General features: G+C 50.8%; 1 protein-coding gene across 4 annotated transcripts in view; it reads right to left on the bottom strand.

The window, feature by feature from the left end:
- DVL3 (dishevelled segment polarity protein 3) overlaps nucleotides 1–18,525 on the bottom strand; it is a 33,875-nt gene extending 15,350 nt beyond the window's left edge. Inside the window, exon 1 of one of the 4 annotated variants that reach the window (XM_038146018.1) lies at nucleotides 18,196–18,525. In XM_038146018.1, the coding sequence (XP_038001946.1) occupies nucleotides 18,196–18,362 (167 nt within the window). In that variant the 5' untranslated portion in view covers nucleotides 18,363–18,525. The remainder of the gene's footprint in view (nucleotides 1–18,195) is intronic. The other 3 variants (XM_038146020.1, XM_038146019.1, XM_038146021.1) reach the window with 3 other exon arrangements.
- Nucleotides 18,526–21,189: the final 2,664 nt, after the last annotated feature.

Genomic DNA, 21,189 nt, shown 5'->3' with positions numbered 1-21,189 from the left:
TTTTAAGCACTCTTATTTAATACAAAGATATATTACAATTAGCTTGTGATAATGTGTTCCCCCATCCAACCTATATTTAAGGTAGCTTGACACATATTATGCTTAAAACATGAGGTAACTAGACAGTGAATAAATTATGGGGGTAGGGAGAAAGTCCAACAAAAAAGAAAAAAGAATAAAGTAAAGAATGTGAAACCAAGAGAAATTATGTATTAAAAGTAAGTAGATTATAAATATCTAACACTACTCAGAAGTGGAATCCTATCAACAGATCTGAAAGGCCCCCAAGCCAGTCCCCAACTCACAGGCAATCAAAGAGGATGCAAAGGTGGGACACGGAGCTGTGGCCCATTGCCCCACATGCTGGGGCTTGGAGAAACAGGCACTCTGGGCTCCTGGCTGTGCTCCCTGGTGTGCCAACAGCTGCCTCAACTGTCCCCAAAAACAGGACACAAGGCCTGACAACACTCACAAGGCATCAGCAAGAGGCAAATGAACAGTGCTGGAAGCCTAGACCTGGAGAGCAGGCCCGCTCCACCCTGCCAGCCGCACTGGTTGCACCGGTGTCACACACGCTCAGCAAGGGCTGTCCTACAGGGTGAAAGGCAGCACGTCACCAGGCCTTTGCTGGCAGCTGGCACTCACAATCCCTGACAAAACTGGAGAGCCAGCAGAGGGACTGCACAAAGGCTACCCATCCCCAGAAGGCACAGATGAGGAGGTCACGGTTTGAGCAGTGTAATCCACTCCCAGGATGTGTGTTAATTCCTCTTGCACAGATGGAGAAGCAGGAAAAGCAGGAAAGGAGCAGTGATGATGGATTAAAACCCTGATAGCTTAACGCTTCTTCAGCATGTTCTCTGCCAGCCTCTGCCCAAAGCCCCTGCAGCCCAGATGAATGTCAAATACAGGCAGTCCCCTTGGGACCCACCCTCTTTGGTGCCCACACCAGCCCTTTCCAATGCAGGCAAGTTGTCGTCTTCTCACTTCCAAGTGCACACACACATGCACCCTGCCCTGGCTGCACTAGCATCCATTCATACTGTCGCCAGCAGCCTGGACTGCATCCAATTCCTAGAGAGAACTTCAGGCAGAGCCAATTTTCAGTGCTGCATGCTGCCTGCTCAGGGACACAGAGCCCTGCCTGTGGGTGAAGGGACAGGGTGATATATTTGCTGGGTCAAGGTGACCAACTGCTCAGCACAAGTCAACTATTCCACTTTCAGTGGGGACAGAGGAAACCAACCCCAAGACCCGCCCATTCAGCCTCAGCTGCAATGCCTGATGGAGAACAAGCTCTCTCTGTCCTGAGAGCTGGTCCCTCCTCACTCTTATTACCCTGCGGCTGCCCCAGACATCCCAGGGGTCAGCTCCACCCCGGAGCAGTTCTCTGCCTCCTTCTCCAGCCACTACATTATTTATCACTATTTATCACCCAGATGCCAGAGCACAATGGATTATATATTTAGACTCTACAGAGCAAAAACTGATAGTGCTGGAGTCAGGCACATGCCGAGCAGGAATATCTCTGCAGCGCTGCTCACATCTGTCACCCCTCACACCATCCCAGCTATTCGTGCCCTGCATTCCTTTCCAGCCTCAGCCTGAACTGCAGCCTTCCTCCTCCATTCCTTTCCAGCCTCAGCCTGAACTGCAGCCTTCCTCCTCCCACCTCTCACCACTCTTCCAGTCACACTTCTCGCACGGACACGACCGCAGGTTCACACGTCAGAAGCCACCGAGCGAGCAGCCTCTGGGGGAGCTGTGAGCAGTGCCACGTTTCTGCTCCGCTTGAATGGGGAGACAGCCATGAGATGAAACTGTCTGTCCCGCGGATGTGCTGGCAGGGAAGCCATCCTCTGAACGTGCTGGGAACAGCCCTCACCTGATGGGGTCTGAGCCCGGGATTCCTGAAAGAGCAGACCCAGAAGGAATTCAGGCTCTGTGGTTCTCACCAAGCCTTTCCTTTTCCCAGGGCCCAGGGAAAACATCTGCCTAAGGCTGATTTCAGAGGGACTGCTTTGAGTTTACTGTCAGGTTTTGAATGTTCCAATGTCCTGCTGGGGGCTGGGTAGAACACGGCTAAGAATGGTGGCCAGGAAAAAACCCTTTCACGTGGAAGCAACCCGAGCCTTGCCCAGGCGAGTGCGAGTCCAGGACCCTCGGTGCTGCTGCCCTGCCCAGAGAACTGCCCTGCAGCCGGGCACTCACCAGCCCCTTCCCACGCTGCGGCCAGCGGACATGCCGAGGCCAAGCTGCAGCTCAGCGCCTGGCACGCAGGCCCAGCGCTCCCCGGCACTCATCTGCCTTGAATTTTCCAACAAAGAGACCTGCGGGAGGGAGGAAGGAGGGAGGGTTACAGGGGAGGCAGGCCGAGTGGGCGGATGATTCCACCGCCATCCCCAGTGACACGGGGCCAAGCCGGGGGGAGGAGGAGGAAGAAGAGGAGGAGGGGACGAGGCTCTGGCTGTGCAGGAGCCCGGCTGGGGTGTGCGGAGGGGGCTGCCGGAGCTGACACAAGCAGCACATCTGCTCCCATGCAGCTGGGGGAGGGGAAGGGACAACCCCGGCAGCAGGGAGGGAAGCAAAGGAAACTCGGCTCCAACCCTGGCTCCATCCCTACCCTCCCACCAGCTCCTCCTTTGGAGCCAGCAGACCCTCTCCCCACGGCCTGGGAAGGTGCCATGCTCCCAGTTTCCCTCCTGCTGTCTTGCCGGCGGGAGCAGCTGGCAGCCTGGAACATGGATGCAGAGGCAGACGCTGCCTTCTCCGGGGAGTTCCAGCCTGGCTCAGGAAATTAGAGGGTATTTTATATCACAGAGTCATGTCCTAGGAATGAAGGGAAGGTGGGGAACAAGAGTGTGCACGGGAGAGAAAGGAGGCCATAAACCCCAAGCCGCGGAGACGGCTGCACCGTGTCAGACCCCGGCTGCGCACACATCGCCAGCGCAGCTGCTCTGCTCTGCTCCAGCCTCCTCGTTTCCCCTCGGTGGCCTCCAGCCTGGCTGAGGCTGTGGATACAAGCGAGTTTCTAGCCTCAGCCAGCTCTGGTCTCTCCTGAGCAGCATCCGCTAGCCACAGCGAGGTCCCTGAGAACTCTGCTGGAGTAATACAAGCCCAGCGAAAGAAGAAATCCAAGAGGCATGGACAAAGGCTTCCACAGGATTTGAACCTCAGATTTGGAGGCAGGCTTGGAGCTCAGCTGCAATTACTGCTTGTTTCTGGCAGTCCTGTCCCCCAGCTTGTCTATCTAAGGGCTTGCCATGGGGAAGATACTCAGAGAGAAGAAATCACAGACATGGTGGTAAACACAAAAGCTGGATCTGGCATCAGAGGGGTCAGTACCAAGAAGGGAGGTAGGGATGGGGACCTCTTGAGCATGTTGGACAGCCTGATGGCCAGGATGAAAAACAGAGGACGTGCAAAGATTGAGAAGACAACTGAGCAATGCCAATTTCACACTGAAAAGATGCAAAGTTAGTACAGCAGATTAAAGAAGTAAGATGTCCCCTCAAGTGTTAAGAGGAAAAATCTTTACAGAGCAGCAGCGTTCTTTCCAACAGGGCAAAGCCCAGAAATTAAATTATAAACAATCTTCTCTTACAGCATTCCAGAAGTGCACAATTAAGTTGGTCATTCCTGTAACCTTAACAGCCTCCATCTCCTACAGCTCACAAAGGAAGAAAAAAAAACCAAACCAAAAACCAAACAAAAAAACATCAGGAAACACTTCTAAAAAAAACAAACCAAAAACCAAACAAAAAAACATCAGGAAACACTTCTACCCGACAGCACAAACTTCAGGGATTTACACACTAGAAATGTGATCTCATTTTTAAGAACTCTAGTACACTCCTCCCCTTAGGGCAGGGATGTCTTGTTTCCAATTGATTGTATAGATTAATAATGCTGCATAGCAAAAGAAGACACCTTCATGTCTTACTACCCAAATACAAGCAGCTCCTGGCTCTAGAGCAAAATCCTTATCTCTTCTGTAAGATAGTGCTGAAGCCACAGGGATGAGCTCTGCAGCCATTTCACCAGATTAGAAAACTGGACAGGGCAATTCTCTATGAGTGTTGGGATTTCAGTTGGGAAATATGTGCCTGTTAGATTAAGCCCAGATATGATGTGTGTATTTCCCAAGGGGATGCAATTCACCCAAGAGCTATAGACCCAACCAAAGAATACACATGGCAGTGATCACACATGTATCAGTGAGACCTCGGGCTTTGCAGGCAAACAGGATGAATCAAACAGGATTAGAGGATTTGAGCTGTCTGTCTCTGTGAGCCAACACACTCTTTGGGTCTCCCTCACTGTATTTTCACCTCCTGTGCAAAGAAGAGGAGTACAAATTGCATTACACTGGGGTGAGAAGGGCTCTCTGACCATAAACAGACTGTCACTCTCCCATTTAATTCCCCTTCCAAGCCCTCGGACAGGGTGTTCTGCACTGCTCCTCTATGCTGCAGCACAAAGTAAAAGGGGAAATGCAGATTTGTAGATGGTTTCATTCTCAGATATGCTGTCCTGTCTGTCCCTTCATTCCATGTGAAGATGAACTCCTTTGCAGCACTGTCTTTACCTGGTGTGCTTTTCAAGAATCAAGAAACACAAATCACCTGTTAGCAGCTGTCCTACTACCAAAACAGTAACACACCTCTGCACTTGTGCAGGAACGGCCACCCCCTGCCCTCCTAACAAGTCCAGGGAGCATCACAAGGACTCCTCAAAGGTCATTCCATTTCAAGCCACTACCTGCACTCCTCAAGAATAGGCTCTTTCATTTTCAGAGAATGGTTTGATTTGGAAAGGACCCTACAGATCATTTAGTCCCAGTCCCCGTGCTAGGGGACTAGAGCCTCCCTCAACCCTGTTCACTTCTGCTGCCCCACAGCCTCCTCATGCACTATCCCCAGCTTTCTGTGCTTCCCCCACACGGTCAGTCAGGCAAGGGCTGAACAGACATCCAAGATGCCAACTGTTTTCCCTGAGAAGCCCTCATCCACACATTTGCAATCACTCCACTGGACAAACACCAGGACAAGCAGAGCTCCTATGTCTGGGCAATGCTTGGCTCCAGCTGGACCTGTAGGCAGGTATCACTGGGTGGCAGATGACAGAGATCAGACCTCCTGTTCACCTAGTCCAAAGATCGGAAAAGGAATGGCGTTTTGGAAGGAGCCATCCAGGCTCAGAGGCCTGCCCAGAAGCAGCACTTATCAAAGCAAAGCTACAGACTGATTTTACGGTGAGTGCAGAGCCCTGGCAGCCCCTCCTACCTTGATCCCAGAGTGACCATGTGGCTGCAGCGCTGCTCTGCAACAAGCCCGACAGGCCTGTCCTCCACCGACCCACCGGCAGCACGAAGCTGCACGGGGACTGCAGGAGGCACCTCCACGCTAATTAATCCCTCCCTGCCCAAGCGATGCTTCCAACCTTGGGAAGGACATTTACAGACATCATCAAAGAAAGCATTCTGCAGGCCCCTGAAGGTTCAGTGACACTTTCAGTCTCTTTGAATTGGAAATCAGGACAAACGGGAACTTCCAGCAGAAGCCAAGTCAGGTTCTTCACGCTGCTAGCTCAATTTCAGTTCCTCAGTAACTAAAAGCTTGCATAAAGGTACAACACAACATAAAGATACAAGACAAGTGCAGGGACTCACTGTGAGAAAAAAAGATTTGAGGTTAAACATCTGCAGAAATGACCTTTAGGGAATGGAGGCAATTCCACAGACATGGTAACAGTGGCCAAAACTGGGCTTGTATTCAGACTGGGAGAGGAAACAGGCCCAAAGAGGCCCCAGCAGAGATGCGTATGAGACAGGGTAAAATCCTGATGTGGTTGCTGTGGTTCACACTAATGTGAGACAGCAAGCACACCGGAGGAAGGAGGCTTGGTCTGCTGTGACACTCAGCTCCATCTGGACACAGACAGCAGGAAGAGCTCACAAGGCAGAGCTGCAAACAACCGAGAGAAAAGGAGAGAGGTGAAAATAGTGCAGAGGTGGACAAAGGGTTTATCTGGCTACTGCTGGTTGCAAAACGCAAAGGACAACACCAGCTTATCAAGAAGCTTGTGAATGAGGTGTTTGTACCCCGCAGGGAGCTCCTTGCAACTCCACATGAGTGAGAAGTCACTCCCCCTTTCTAGGCTGGCTAAAAAAGCAACAGCCTCCCCTGCAATGTCCAGAGACTTCACAGTGGTTAAGACAACCGTAAGGAGCTGTAAAGAGCCCCAGGGGCTGCTGGGGGGACGGCGTGAGGTTTGCACATACACCACAACCAAGGGAGAAGGCCTTGATGCCTGTGAAGGCTCTGCATGCACCATGAGGAACACAAGACCAGGTCTTCCTTTTCTGGCCCTCAGCTGAGGGACACCAAGTCAGTCCTGCTTTTACTAACAGCAAGCGAGGCTCCTGCCAAGAAAGCGCTGCTGCTGTGGAATGTGCTGGGCCAGCAGTACAGCTCATTCCTGGAAAAGCATCAACTCAGCGGGAGACCAAGGAGAGGAGAACAGGGGGAAATTGGGAAGAGGGGGAGGGTGGGAAACAAAGTCTGAAAGCTTGGACTTCCACACCTGGGGAAGCACAGAGCAGTCAGCTCACCAGCACCTCCTGGTCATGGGCTGCCAGCACAACAGCCCTACCCAGCACCAGCCCTATGCTCTCGGAGCACCCTTCTGCCAGCCAGATACCTCCAGAGCAGATCTGGGACCACACAGACCAAGGCAGATGTCTGTGGGGAAGAGGAGCAAGGTTCATTTCCCCCCATCATGTTAATAATTAATTTAATTTAATGACAGATCTCCACAAGGAAATGACAAAGCAGCCTCCACATGTGTCCTGTCCTCAAGACACTGACCAGCTCACATTACTCTCTCCTTGCATAAACAATTTTGCAAGACTCTCCCTAGGAAACCGACTCAACCTCCTACCCGATGGGAAGGGGTCTTGAAGCATGACAGGCTGTAGATGGCTGCACCTACTCTGCACATCCAGCTGGGCTGCCATCAGCAACAGCTCTGCTAACTGGGTCTGTAAGACATACAGAGAACCCCCATAAAACCAACAGGCTGTTAATAAAGCTCACAACCAACTTTCACCACAAAACATGTGCCAAAGACAATGAAAAGGACTCACGCAAAGAAGAGCCTTTCAGTGTCACAACAGCTGCATGGTGGCAAAGACAGAACTCTGTCCCAGATTGCAAGCTATTGCAGTACTCTGAAAAATGAGCAAACACTGATACTTCATCCCTCTGATGCTAAAATGCAGGAGGCAGAAGAGAGCATGAGGGGTCTGAACATTCATAAGAAATTTTTCTGACCATTGGTAGGCCAGGGACACTTAATTCTTTTTCTTCCTCATCTGCTTTTGACTGTGTCATGCAGACGATACAAAAAAATTCCCTGTATAAAAAAAACCAGCAAATAGAGCACGTTTTAGTAGCCTTTAATGTACTTCATCAATTTCACTAACACCAGTCTTATTCACCAAACTCCATTCAAGACATAGGGCAACAATACAACAAGTAACCTACCAAGCATCCTTTACCAGGCCAGCCATGCTCACCCTCCAGCCAACAACCCAGCAAGCATGAAAATACTGTACAACTGCTGGAAGAAAGAGACAAGAAAGGTGCTCCAGTCCCAACCAAACCAATCATGTGCTGGCACACAACCTTCTCAGCTAGAGGTTCAGAAAGCAGATGAAATCCATACAGTAGGACCCAATACATCACTGTAAATAAAAGTCTCCACAGTTGCCATGTACAGAATTCAGTACATTCCCATGTACAGAGTTCAGTTCAGGTCCTACCAGGACTCACCTATACACCAGGAATCATATTCCTTTTCAACAAGAAGGCAAGCTTCCCCTCACTTTAGAAGAGGACAGTGTTTTGGATTGCTGTAGCACTAGGTCCAACTGCTGCTTCTCTTTAACACTGTGAACTCCTGGACCTGACCCTGTCACATACCACGCAAAACCTTCCACCAGCTGTCTCTGACAACTGCACCGAAGGCTGGGTAATGGCCACTGACCTCCAGAAATCACCATCACATGACACGGAATGTTTCTCTTGTGGAGGCTCTCAAAGCCACAACTGCCAACTCCTAAGTCTTTCAAGGACAGAAGAGTGCAGGGGAAGGATGCACAACCTGTCTCATCCGTAAATATCCCACGAGCTCGGTAACTGTGTTGAACTGGTCATTCTGCACATTAGCTATTCCCAAAGGCAGTCCAGAAATACTCATCACATGTTATTACTGCAATAGGGCCATTTCCTGTGTCTGTGGATCTGCTGGTAAGTCAAGTTACAAGACCACCATGATTTTGAGCTTCCTAATTATCTGCAGTACTGACACCAAGTTCCCTTGAAGCATCTCTCCTGTAAGTTACATGTAGAGTGACCACAAACACTTAGTACCAACACCACATGTTGATCAACCAGGAGCACAGCTGAACCCTACAGTCAACACGGCCACACACAGTCCCCACCTCACATCTACAAACCCTTCTACACGGCACAGCTAAGTCAGACCCAGCTCCAACATCACGCACACTGGCAGAGATGTTACACGCCTTGTGCTAGTTTGGAACTGCCCCAAGGAAACCCAGAGCTTACCCATAACTGATGCAGATGTTGACATCCTCAAAGTCCCCTAACACTTCCAGGATGACTAGACAAGGAATAATCTTAAAGAGTTTTCCCAAGTCTAATTTTTTGGCCCCAGCTGAAACAACACATTTTTAATCTAGAAGAAAAGTCCACCTCACAGGACCCCTTCACGATCTAAAGGTGCATTTACCAGCTCTAGGTCTAAGGCAGGTTTGCCATAAGGGACTTAGCTCTGCAGCCAGAACCATGAAAATCCACCCTTCTCAGAGCCATAAAAAAACCAGCAAGAAAACTCAAATGAACACAGTGCAAGAGCAAGACTTCAAGCATTGAGCCCCTATATGGATTTCCAGTATGGCATAGCCCCATCCGGGCCCACAGGCAAGTCTCTGTGTGAATGGCACTAACATACTGGTTGAGCCAGGCAGGGCTGAATGAACTGGGACAGCAGGTTAGCTGTATGCAAACACAAGTATGGAGTTTGCATATCCATCACAGCTTCTGGAAAAAGCTTCCATTTGAGAAGCTGCTGCTCCCTGGGGCCAACCAGGCAACAGCTATCAGCACTGCAGCAACTTTCTCCCTGCCCTGATGGCATCAGGCCACCAAGCCAAGGTTGTCACCTGCTGCTGATGCTGCTCTGGCTGTCAACAACAGCAGCACAGCACAACACAGTGTACAGGGGAGAACCTATTTGCTCACAGGTCATGAGACACAAAAACACCATGAGTAGGTAGTCAGAGTAATGCTGAGGGAAAGAGTTGAAGCCCAAGCAGGGGCAGGTTACTGTGCTAACAACAGCTTCCTTGCTATAATCTATAATAATCCATGCACAGCCAAAGCTCCTGAAACACAGACCCCTCTGGCAGATTCTTGGTGTCCCCAGAACCAGCCTGTAGCCACCAGCAAACAAGGAAAAGTCTACAAACTCTGCTACCCAGACCCAGAACTCCCAGCCTATCACAGAGACAGCTGCCAGCAATCAGAGGGGCCACGTAGCAAATAAATTCCTCTCCAAACCCTAGGGGCAGGTCAAAAACCAGCAGAGCAAAGACCTTCCCACACAGCAGCCAGTGACAGCTCTCCCAGAAACAGAGCTTTGCTCCAAGTCATGTGAGGAAGCCTTTCTCCCTTCAGCTTCTGTCTTCAGCCAGGATCAGAAGGACAGACTCCCACTGCAGCAACTCAGTCACTGCTCACACTGCACCCTCTTTTCCTCCAGCTCTAACATCCTAACAAATTTTACCCAACAAGTCACAAGGACAAATACCCCAGTGAGGAGATAATCACCACAAAGGATTTAGCGGAGTATGGTACCCAAATGCTGCTTCTGTTGCCTTCTATAGCTAGCTGTGAGTGGAAAAAAAAATGCCTCTGATATGCCCCTTTAATAAATAACTGATACAACAACCACAACAGTCCCAACCCTCCACTGTGATACAGAATTACACAGCACAGGAAGGTCAGCGCCAGGCATCTCTGCCTGCCAAAGCCTCCGGAGAGTTCCAGCCCATTCCTGGATGGGTTTAATATTAGTGCTACAGTAGTAACAACATAGCAATGGAAACAAGTGAAACCAAGAGCTTTGGGGCTCAGGGAAACACTAATGCTTCAGCTCTGCAAGCTAATGCAGTCCTCAGAGACCACAGCCCGAAAGCTCACACTCTCTCCTAAGGCCACCATGGCATTACACAGATAAGCACATGGACAAAGCAGACAAAGTCACAGAGATTAGACTAATTCCCCTATTTGTACCTTATTGAAACGCCTTCCAAAAAGCCTTTACAAAAGGATTTGGTCCAAAAATTTCCAACGGCAGCCACCAGCGGGATTAAGTTTTACTTAACTTGCCAGCTGCTGCCTAACAAGCCAGCACCAGCGGGACAAACAGTAACACAGCCACGTGGTGCCACATCCCCCTTCTAGAAAACAACAATCCATCCAGCACAGGTCAGAAGGGCAGGCTCTGAATAACAAACAAGGGATGGAGAGAGGAGGAAATCAATAGGAAACACCAAAAACACACAGCCCTGACTGCTGCTTCATCAGATGTGCAACACGGTGCAAAGCTGGTGCAACACGAAGGCAATTTCCTGCAGACTCAGTATCTGCTGTGCTCTGCAAGCCCAGCTCCTCTTCACGGGCTTTTTCACAGATCAAATATCTTAAACCACAACATTGTTCTATCTATTTGGATGCAGTCAAGGGTGGAGGAGTAGCGATTCATTACAGCAGGTACCCTCAGCTCAGAGCAGTTCAGCAACTGCCATGCAGACATGGAAGAGGCTTCCCACCCCTTTAAGTACACTGAGCTCAAAAAGGACTTCAGGAATTTCAACTATGCTCCCTACACCTCACATATACAGCTTTCAAGTCTAGATGAAGGGCCTGATGCCTACCCTGACAAAAGATTGAAGCCAAACCCATGTGTGCAGCAGAAAAGCTGCAGGGGAAACCAGATTTTCTTTGCTTATGTTCACAGACCCTTCTTTCCTGAGCATCCCCATGTGCATAGGGTTGGGTGGTAGCCTCCACCTTGAAGAATTCACATCTGCTAGGAGACCAGGTAAAGAAATCACAGGAGAAAGAGGCCAGGAGCATGATGGAGAAGAGGGACTTACTGAAAGCTCAGTAATCCAAGCACAATGACCTTGGGCTCATGGACCATCTACCTCCACCCCAGCATGCCAGTATCTTCCTTCTCAAAGTCCTTTATGAAACGCAGCCCCCCCAGCAACATCCTGCTCTCACTGCAGCCATGTAGGAAGGAACATCACTGCTTACACTACCACCCAGAAGACCCAGTACCCACCTTGAGCCAATGCCTGGGATTTAGAAATGGCAAAGTTCTAGATGAAATTCTAGAGTTCACTGTAGAAAAAAAGATGTATCTCAGCAAGAACCAGAAAACTGAGCAGGGGGGCCACAACTATCATACCATAACAACAAAAAATGCTCAGGTTGTGACCCAAATTATGGTGGTTTATGAGCCATTTTTTAATGGCATTTTGCCTTGACCTCCAAGACTGAACCATGCTGGAGCATAGCTGTACCACAGCCGGGGCACACTGATTTACTTTGCCGCAATTTCTGAGACATCAAGGTAGGTTTTTGCTCTGTACTGGAATTTGGAGGACCGGAGTTCTCCAGATGATTTCAGAACACTGAACTGCACCAAAACAGCTGCATTCACATGGCTGAGTAAAGGTTTCTTGACCTTTCTTTCTTTTTTTCAGAAATTACAAAAGAGGCTTAAAATTAAGAAACATTCCCATCAAACACATAACTGAAAACAATGCCTCTCCAAGAAAAATGCTGGCTTCAACATGACACCATATTTTGGGAGAAAATACATTCAGTTAAAAAAAAATTCTGACCAGTTCTGGCTGCAAACTAGTTCAATAGCTGCTGTAAAGCTTCATTGTTTGCATAGGACACACAAGGCCTTAGGGAAATTGGTCTGCAGCCTGATTTGGCTAACTTGGCTTTCCGAACACCACCCCTGGGCAAAGAAACCAGGCTGTGACTGCCATCCAATGTGGCCTTCAGAGCACAGCCCCAACCACAACTGAGAACGCCGGACACCTACAGAGACAGTAATAGCTGGGTCTGAACAGCAGGACACACAGGGCCAGGCACAGACAATACAATCCAGGGAAGCAGGGAATACTGTCAACTAACCATTTCCATCTTCACCTCAACCCTGGCACTGCTGTAGCCCCCCCCACCACCACCACAACACTTGGAAACGGCCTCCAGCAGCAGCTCCAGCCAGAATCAGCTCCAGTGTCCATGGGCCACCCCAAGCACGGGCAGCATTACAGGAACTCCCCACCACAAATGCAGACAGTGGTTAGCAGCTCTCTGCCAAATCCTCAGCAGCTCAGGAGACAGAGGCACAGGCTGCACTAACCTACATGCAAAATGTCTGAAGTAACTGCTGGTGGGCCCTTGCTAACCAGGGTAGCTCACCTCACAGCAGGAATGGAAACACATCCTCTGGAGCACAACAGATGGGGTGCTGTGGCCTTTCATGTGTAAAGTGCTCCTCTCCACATGGAATGGACAGGGACTGACTAGAAACTGGAAAAAAGTGATGGCCACCTTCCAGTAGGGCCAGTGCTGTCACTTAAGACCACCACAAAGGACGCAAGCACGCAAGAGAGTTTTGTAGGCCCTTTCACTCACAAACTTCTTGCCAACCTCTCCCAGCATGAAATTCATGCTGACATGGAAGCAGTCTCCATCAGGGGCATGGGACAGGCAAAGGTCTTCTGGAGACAGCAAAAGTTTCCAATTAAAAATAAATTTTAAAAAGTTCCCAAAATCAAAATAAAACAACTCCCCCAACACATGCTACAAAGAGCTGGCAGGAAAGGCAGGGGCACCATGCCAGGGCTCACCACTGCTTAGAAACTGACACTGCTTATTAAGTTTAGGATCCCTTCCCCAGCTCCCAGCATTTCCAGCCAGAAGGACAGTCACCGCTGGTATCAATTTCAAAAAGACCCTGCAATAAAAATAAATCACTCAGCCTTTCAGAGAGCATCAACGCGTTTCCTCATGCACATGTGCAGAGATGAGGCTGCCAAATACCAATGGCATCTGACCCCTACTCTGGGAATTCCCGCAGCACCCGCTTTGTTCTGCCTCCAGAGCGTTGTCCTAATCACTGCCTCGTACCCGGCTTTGGAGAGCAGGTGATAATTAAGCAGGTCTGGATAAGATACTGGGCCAGTGATTAGCTGGATACCAATTTTCACTTCACAGCTGAGACCAAGGAATCACCACAGCTATGAAACTAGAATTGGAATGGAGACCTGCAAGAGGGAGAAACCAGCAGCACGAGCACCACCATCCCACCACTGTACCTCAGATCACTGGTGTTCTCCCAGCAATGCAGAACCAGTAGGATGGGGAGGGAGGAGTGGTCCCCTTGCAGAAGAATGGGGCCCTTCTGCTCTCCAGTCTAGAAAAGGGGAGGTGGCAAGGCAGAACTTCAGGCCAGGTGCTAAGGATTTACCTGGACACACAATTTGCACTCATTAAAATGCTCTGAAAAGTTTAGCTTAAACTTTAGCATGCCTCTGTGGGAACACGTTTTGATCAATAGAAATGAGCAGTATCAATAAGACACAGAAAACTCATCAAAAGAAATCACATTTCAGCTGATATAAGAATATTCTCAGAGTTGTACAAGATGAAAAGACAAATCTGTAGTTCAGCTGAGGCAAACGGGCACAATATCTGGCTGGTGAGAAGTCCACGCTGCCCAGGTACATTTCTCATGATGGACTTGGGTAGGAGACAACACTTTACACGTGACTGAAGCCTATGTCCCAGCAAACTACAGACCATCAGCATGGTTGTTCCCCTCCCAGCTGCACAGGTGCTCCAAATTTACAGAATTTACAGGCCTGTTCTTGCAGCACCTCTATGGAACTGAGAGCTCTGTCATGCTAAGAGACACACAAATGTTTGGCCAAGAAGCTCCCAGTGTCAAGTGGACAAGACAAGGCACAGTTGGAAATTCCATTTTATGGATTAAGAAAAAAAAAAAAGAAAAAGTCTGCTCAAAATCCCATGAAAAACTTGGTGGAGGTCTGATGGAGAATATGGATCTCAAAAGCAGTCACAGCACTGCACTGATCTAAGGTGCTCTCCTGCTGATCAACACACAGCTCCTACCTGCGAAACACTGAATGAAAAGATTCAAGCTGCAGGAAGAAACCTTCCCTCTCTAATGAGTGCAGTGTCAGCAGCCAAGGGTAGTCCCACACTTCATGGTGAGACACATCCACACAAAGCACCTCAGGTCCAAGAAGAGTAAGAGTCTACCACACCTGTGCACTGCCACACTCACACCATCCATCAGCTGACCTTCATGTGCCTCCACTCCTGGGATCAGCAGCACACGAAGCCAACAAGGGCACAAATATCTGCACCCTGTTACGTGCAGCTGCAGCCCATTGCGTCAGGAACAAAACCCCGCAGCCTTCCTGCTGCTCACAACTCCTCTCTCCAGGACCAGGTGCAGGAATTCTTCTCATTTCTCCTCCTTGCCACCCAGAAGTGACACCACTCTGGGGTCTTAATTATTTGGAGCTGAGCACTAACTCCTGCCATAGCCTGACAACTCCACAGCCACCCAGGGGAACCTCAGTTCACATTTCCAAGGAGATGTAAACACTGAAGCTGCTCCATCACTACTCTGATTCTCAGAGCAAACAAATATTAACAAGATAAACAAAAGAATGAAAAATCCCACACACCAAGACTGAGGCTGTAATACTGCCTTGGGGATGGGGTTAGCTGAAGGGAATACCAGACTGGAGATCCACAGCCTGGAAAAAAAGAGGAAGAGCGAGAAAGACTCAGACTGGGCTACAGAGGTGAGAGGAAACATTGGAGATTCTGCTTCAGCTGGCTCTGGAAGGTGAGATGTCTCCATTCCTAACAAGATGAGAGGAAAAGTTTGGTTTATCCCACAGGGATCCAGCAGAAGGTCCATGGGACCTGGAGGCCTCCTTCTCATTGATCAGCTGCCCTAAGGCCATCTACTTCTTCTCTCATTGAGGGGGTTTTAACCTGGGTCCTACTCCTGGGCACTGCCCAGCTGAGAGACAGCAGCCCAGCACAAGCCAGACAGAAGGCACCCCGAGGGAATCCCCTCAGGGAAGGAGCTGAGAGGAATACATGCGTGAGAGAGAAATGCTTTTCCCTGTCACTCAGCTTCTGAATGCCACCATTGTTAACCTCCAGTCTAGTTTTCATTAATTGCCCATGCATTTGCAGTCAAGCAGCCAAGGTGCCTCCTGCCCTTCTGTCTCTGATTCTCCCTGCAGGCCAATGGCTCGCTTTCTCATGGACACCAATAACCAGGGATCATGAAATTTTGTGCGCTGCCTGGGGCTTCAGGGCTTCTCAGAGACAAGGCTGCAGCTGGACTGCTCTGGTTGTTCCCACCATGTTCCAGCCAACCACCAGCACATTCTTCAGCTCTCTGGAAAGCAGCAGAGACAGCTTTCCTGATGAAGCATCCATGGTGACAGAGTCTTGCTCTGTCTCTCAAACCCCAGGCCTTGCACACGCTGCTCCAACTGCACAACTCATTGCCCAGGACTTCTGCAAGGAACAGGCTGCCCACACACAGCCCCTGACCCCCTCTCAGCTGCACCTCCCCTTCCAGAGTGGTCTAGGCTTCCCAAATAAATTAGCTGAACTGGTCACAACAAAAATCTCATCCCATTCATTTCTGACACAACTGATTTTGTGGTGTCTTCCTGAGTGATTTTCCCCTCTTCCTGCTATCAGCGGCTATAACTCCCTATTCTGCTTTATCATTGAGCTTTGTTAAACTTCTATTTAGCTCCTCTTGTACAACCTTAAAGAGAGAGGATGAAAAGGCACAGCACAAAACCTCACTGCCACCAGACCCCTCTTCCCAATGCAAGATGCTGCTATTTATAACTAAACTTTGATTATAGTTGCACACTCTCCCACCCACATGGCAATGTTTCATTCAAGACAAGTTTGAATTCACTTCAAGAACAACATTTCAAAGGATCCCAAAGCATTTGTTTACAAACAGCATGCATGGAGAATTCACTTCTCCCACCAATGAACATGGTCCCCTCCGAGACAGGGAGAGGCAGCTGTTTCATAGCACCCAACGCTACTCAACAGCTGAGGGACAGGAAATGATCCACAGACAACTGATATTGCTGAGGAAATTTATGGAAAATGAGGGCTGGAGACCTCTGTTTGCCAGGAGAGAACGGGGAAGCTTCTGAGGATTAAAGCTCTCCACTGGGTCAGCAGGAATTTAGGGAGGCAAAGCGTCCCAGACTGCGGTCAAAGGACTGACTCCAAATTTCAAGCCTCATCTGAAAGCTGGCACCTCCCAAACTAACGGGAACCTGGGCACTGGGATAATTTGGCTGAGGAGGGGAGAGCACCCCCTGCTGAGGCAGCCACACAGATCTCATCCAAGCCCCAAACAGGCCCAGCCCTGTTCAACATGGGGTACAAGCCAAAATCACAGCCTAGAGAGGTATTTGGTGCAGTGAGAAGACACTGGGAAAACTATAAAAGTGAAAACACTTTGCAATCCCAGCTCCGTACACATGACCTACTGTAAACACTAAATCTTCAGAGGAGGAAGGATCACACAACTCCTTCAAACACCAAACTCCTAGGAATGGTAAAGGGTCACATGTTGTAGAAACCAAGAGGGTCCTAGGATGGAAAAAGAGGTCCTCAAAAAGGCTAAAGGAAAGTCAGATGTGGGAAATCTGGACAAAACAAAGTGAGGACAAAGGGTCTTACAGGGAGCTGGATTCACATGGTACTCGCTCCCCAGAACAGTAACCAACTTTATGCAGGTAGGGAACAGCAGGGGCTGCCCAGAAGATCAGTGAGTGCAACTTCCAAACAAGGGACAGAACATACTTCCTCACCTCCAAAGAGTCACCTGTGATGGGAGGAACCAAAGGGCATCACAAAAGAAGTGATGGAAACACCAGTGTTGGAAGAGAGCTGCCCCGCGGGAGATGGGATATGAGGCAGGGCTGCACCCCTCTTCCATACCCAAGACTGAATATGGGACATCTTTGAGGATGAGACACGTACAGTGGGTCTTGCACACATCCCTTGCTCAGAGATGGGCATGGAGAGCTCTCACTCTTTCTCCATGGAGGTAGGGGAGGAGAAAGCTGGTCTTCTCTACACATTCTTCCCAAAAATGAGATGCGGAGGACAAAGCTGACAAAATGGATGTCCCTCACCAAAATGGATGGTAGGAGAACAAAACTGTCCCCAAATCCATTCCATGGAAAGGGCTGATGGAGGTGGCACTACCTCCCCACCTTTTTGGAGGAGGGAACAAGGGGCACTTTCCCCAGGCAGGCACAGTGAGAGATGCCCAGGCCGTTTTGGTGGGGAATGACAGTCCTGAGCAGGATACAGCCTGGAGGTGCCACCCTAGACACCCCAATGTGGGCTGCATGGGAGATACCACCTCAGGCAAGGTGTTGGCCAAAATTCCTCAGTACGGGGAGGAGGTGACCCTCAGACGGGGATGAGGGTCCTGAAGCAGGGCATCACCAGCTCCCTCACTGAGGAGTTAGCATGGCGCAGCTTCCCCAGAGCTGATGCGGGATCCGAGGATGTGCGGCTGTCCCCGGAGGCAGCCCCCAGGAACAACGAACCCAGAGAATGTGCACGGGGGGTATCACCACCAGCGTCCCACAGGTGAGGTCCTGGGGTGCACGGAGGGTGTGTCCCCCCAGACAGAACCCAAGGGGGTCACCATCCCCATCCTCGCCAAAAAAAGGCAATGGGCATGGAGGACGGATCGGGGTCTCACGTCGGGCACGAAAGGGGCACCTCCCCATCCCGGGGGTCCCGGCCCCGCCGTCCCGGGGGCGCTCCCGGGGCCGAGGGGCAGCCAGCCCCGGCCCCGTGAGGGCGGAAGTTCCCCAGCCACCCCCCACTGCTCCCCGGGGAGGCCCACGGGGCCCGGGCTCCACGCGTGGCCCCGGGGGACCGGGCCCGGGCCCGCGCTCACCCGAAGTCGTCATCCATGGACTTGAAGTAGAACTTGTAGTTGGGGCGGTTGAGGAGCCCCTTGAAGTCGCCGAGGGTGACGCGCTCGGCCGGGATCGGCAGCTTCACCAGGTACGGCGTCTCCTGCTCGTCCAGGTGGTAAATGATCTTCGTCTCGGCCGCCGCCATGGCGCCCCTGCCCGGCCGCCGGGCCCCCGCCTCTGCCTCCGCCGCCTCCTCCGCCCCGGCCCGGACCCCCAGTCCCGGCCCGGCCCCCGCCCGCGCCCCGGCCCGGCTGCGGCCTCCGCACGCCCGGTCCCCCCGCGCCCCTTGTTCTCCGGGTCCCAGCGCCGCCCGGCTGCACGGCGCAGGCTCGGCCCCGGCCGGCCCCGCCCCGCCTGCCGTCCCGGCCCCGCCGGAACCGGAACCGGCGCCCCGTGGGGCCGCGGCGCGGGAGCGACCCCGGGAGCTGCCGGGGGCCGGGACCGGGCTCAGCGGGCAGAGCGGGAGTTCGGGCCCAGATCCCGCCACGATGCTGGCCCGCACCCTGCCCCCGAGCCAGAGCCCGCATCGATAGGAGACCCCCCCTTGGCTGGCACTGACCCTCTCATTTGGAACGGAACCCCCCACACACCCGTCCACCCCGCCCCTGCTGTGCCCCATGTGGGTGCGTGGTCCCTGCGACTGCCCGGCCCCAGCCCCATCGCCCGTGGGTGCGTTGTGATTTATACTTTACATCCACATCCTCCTGTCCACAACCTGGTACTCCCCGTGCACCCACATTCCCAGTGCCAGCTGGGAATATACCTTCCCAGGGTCCCTACCCCCATTCAGCTTTCACTCCCTCCTTACACTCTCTGATGGTGCTTCACACACAGGGTCATTCCTGTGTCCCACTACCTCTGCTTCTGTCCTCACCCCAGGCCTCCCCCTCTATCTCTGCAGACCTAGTCCTTTATCACACACCTCCCAGCCTTCCCAATGCTCCTCATCCAGCTATGTGACCCATGAGTATAGCTTACAAAACATGAGGCATATCCATTTCTACCCTATCCTCCCATGTACAGACCCCTTGGAGCTCCCCATACTGTTTCAGCTGGCCACTACCCCCCCAGCTCCTCTCCAGCTAAGGCTTCCTTCTGAGCCTCTTGTCACCATCCAACAACTAACCCCAATGCTCGGACCTTTTCCTCACCAAGCAGACTCTTTCCTCTGCTCTTCATGAGAATCCTCTATTCCATACACCATGGCTTCTTCAACTGGGCACCCTTTGGCTGTGTGGTTTCTTCCCATCCTCCATCTCCCCATACCGCAGCACATTCTTACCTATAGTCATCAGCACTGTGACCCCAGCCCCTAGGACTTGCCTCTGTTCCACAGCAGTCTCAGGCTGTCTGGTTTCCCCTCTGCACACCTTGCCAGCACCCAGCAGGCACCAAGGAACCATCTCCACCAGCAGTTTCCCAGAGTTGTGGCTGAGAGCAAAACTGGGGTGGATGGAGTTTTGGGAACACCCACCAACAGGAAGGGCAAGAACTGCCTTGCACCATCCTGGATTAGAAGGAACAAATGCAGAGGAAGCACCACACCATGGGCCTGCACAGGGCATGAGACGAGATCAGCCCTCAGACTAGACTCCCCTGCCGTAGGAAAAGGAGCCAGAGAGATCCTACAGGGAACAAAGCCAAGTTCTTCAGGCAGGCAGGCGGGCTGAGCTAAATAAGCCTTCTGATGCATTAAAGAGTCCTGCAGGCATTGCCAGTAATTACCTGGGCAGCACTGCTAGACTGGGGGAAGAACCTGACATTAAACTGAAAAAAGAATAAAAATTCCAGGCAAGTCCTCAGGTAAGCAGAAGTTGTAAGAGGTCTGAGACTCTCCCATGTTTCCACATCAGTTCTTGGAAGATTGTAATTTCCTTGTGCTCGGAGCTCTGTGGTAAAAGCTGGTGTACCTGGAATGAAGAATCCAGGTCAGGAATGGAAAAGTTCAGTTTAAGTTGGTTCTTCCTATGTCAACCCTGACCGAGCTAATCTTAACGTCCTTTTGCCTCCCTGTCCCAAAAGCAGGCACATGTGAAAGAATCCTAGTGCATCCCTGGCAGGGCCACTGTCTCATCCGCCTCAGAGCCTCCACTGTAAACATTAGACATTTCTGTTACCAAAAGGGCAGGTTTCCGTAGTGCTGAGCTCCCAAGGGATCACATGCGGCTCAGGGGAGGGGTGCCACACCCCTACCCAGGGTGGTAGTAGATGAAATCTCTCTGCTACAGCTGCCTTTTCTTTTAAAACAGGCCAAGTGACTGAGTAGACTCAATGATAGATCAGTTTCACTGCTCACAGAGGCCTTGTGCTGTATGACTCACTGAATGGAAGTTAAGAACACAGTGCCAAAGAAATTAGCAGGAGGGGATTGTGCTGTGCACTCCAAGGTCCACAAGGAAGAGTTTCTGAACTGCCTGTTGGCTTATTTTTGTAATTATTGAACTTTAAAATTGCAGCATTGATAACATTGCTCCTCCTTACACAGTACACAGGCTTCAGACTCTGTAGTGCATCTTGGAACAGCCTAAAGCAGAGGTGGATGTAGTTGAGTTCCACCACTTACACCTTTAAGCAAAACCAAATTATTATCTTCTTTTAAAAGGGTTACTATTGTTAACTGAAGTTGTAAGTTTGATACAGGAACACCAGGTTCCTTCCTTCAATCCATCCATCCATCCATCCATCCATCCATCCATCCATCCATCCATCCATCCATCCATCCATCCCTCCCTGTCAGACAGGAAGGCAGACAAGTTGATTATTATAGTCATAGGAAAATAAAATATTTAACTGCTTACATTGCTGAGAGACAGGCAGCAATGATTCCACATTCAAGATTGCTCTCAAAGGCATTTCTAGTCTTCCAAACAAAAAAACATCTTGACTGAAGCAACAACAAAGAACCAAGCCCACCCTACACTTCAGCAATGGAATAAATGCTCCTTTAAAAAGTTCAACACGTATCAGTACAT

The sequence above is a fragment of the Motacilla alba genome, chromosome 9 (assembly GCF_015832195.1).
Source record: "Motacilla alba alba isolate MOTALB_02 chromosome 9, Motacilla_alba_V1.0_pri, whole genome shotgun sequence".
NCBI classification, from domain to species: domain Eukaryota; kingdom Metazoa; phylum Chordata; class Aves; order Passeriformes; family Motacillidae; genus Motacilla; species Motacilla alba.
The sequence above is the reverse complement of the archived record's forward strand: the minus strand, read 5'-3'. Positions and strand labels throughout refer to the sequence as shown.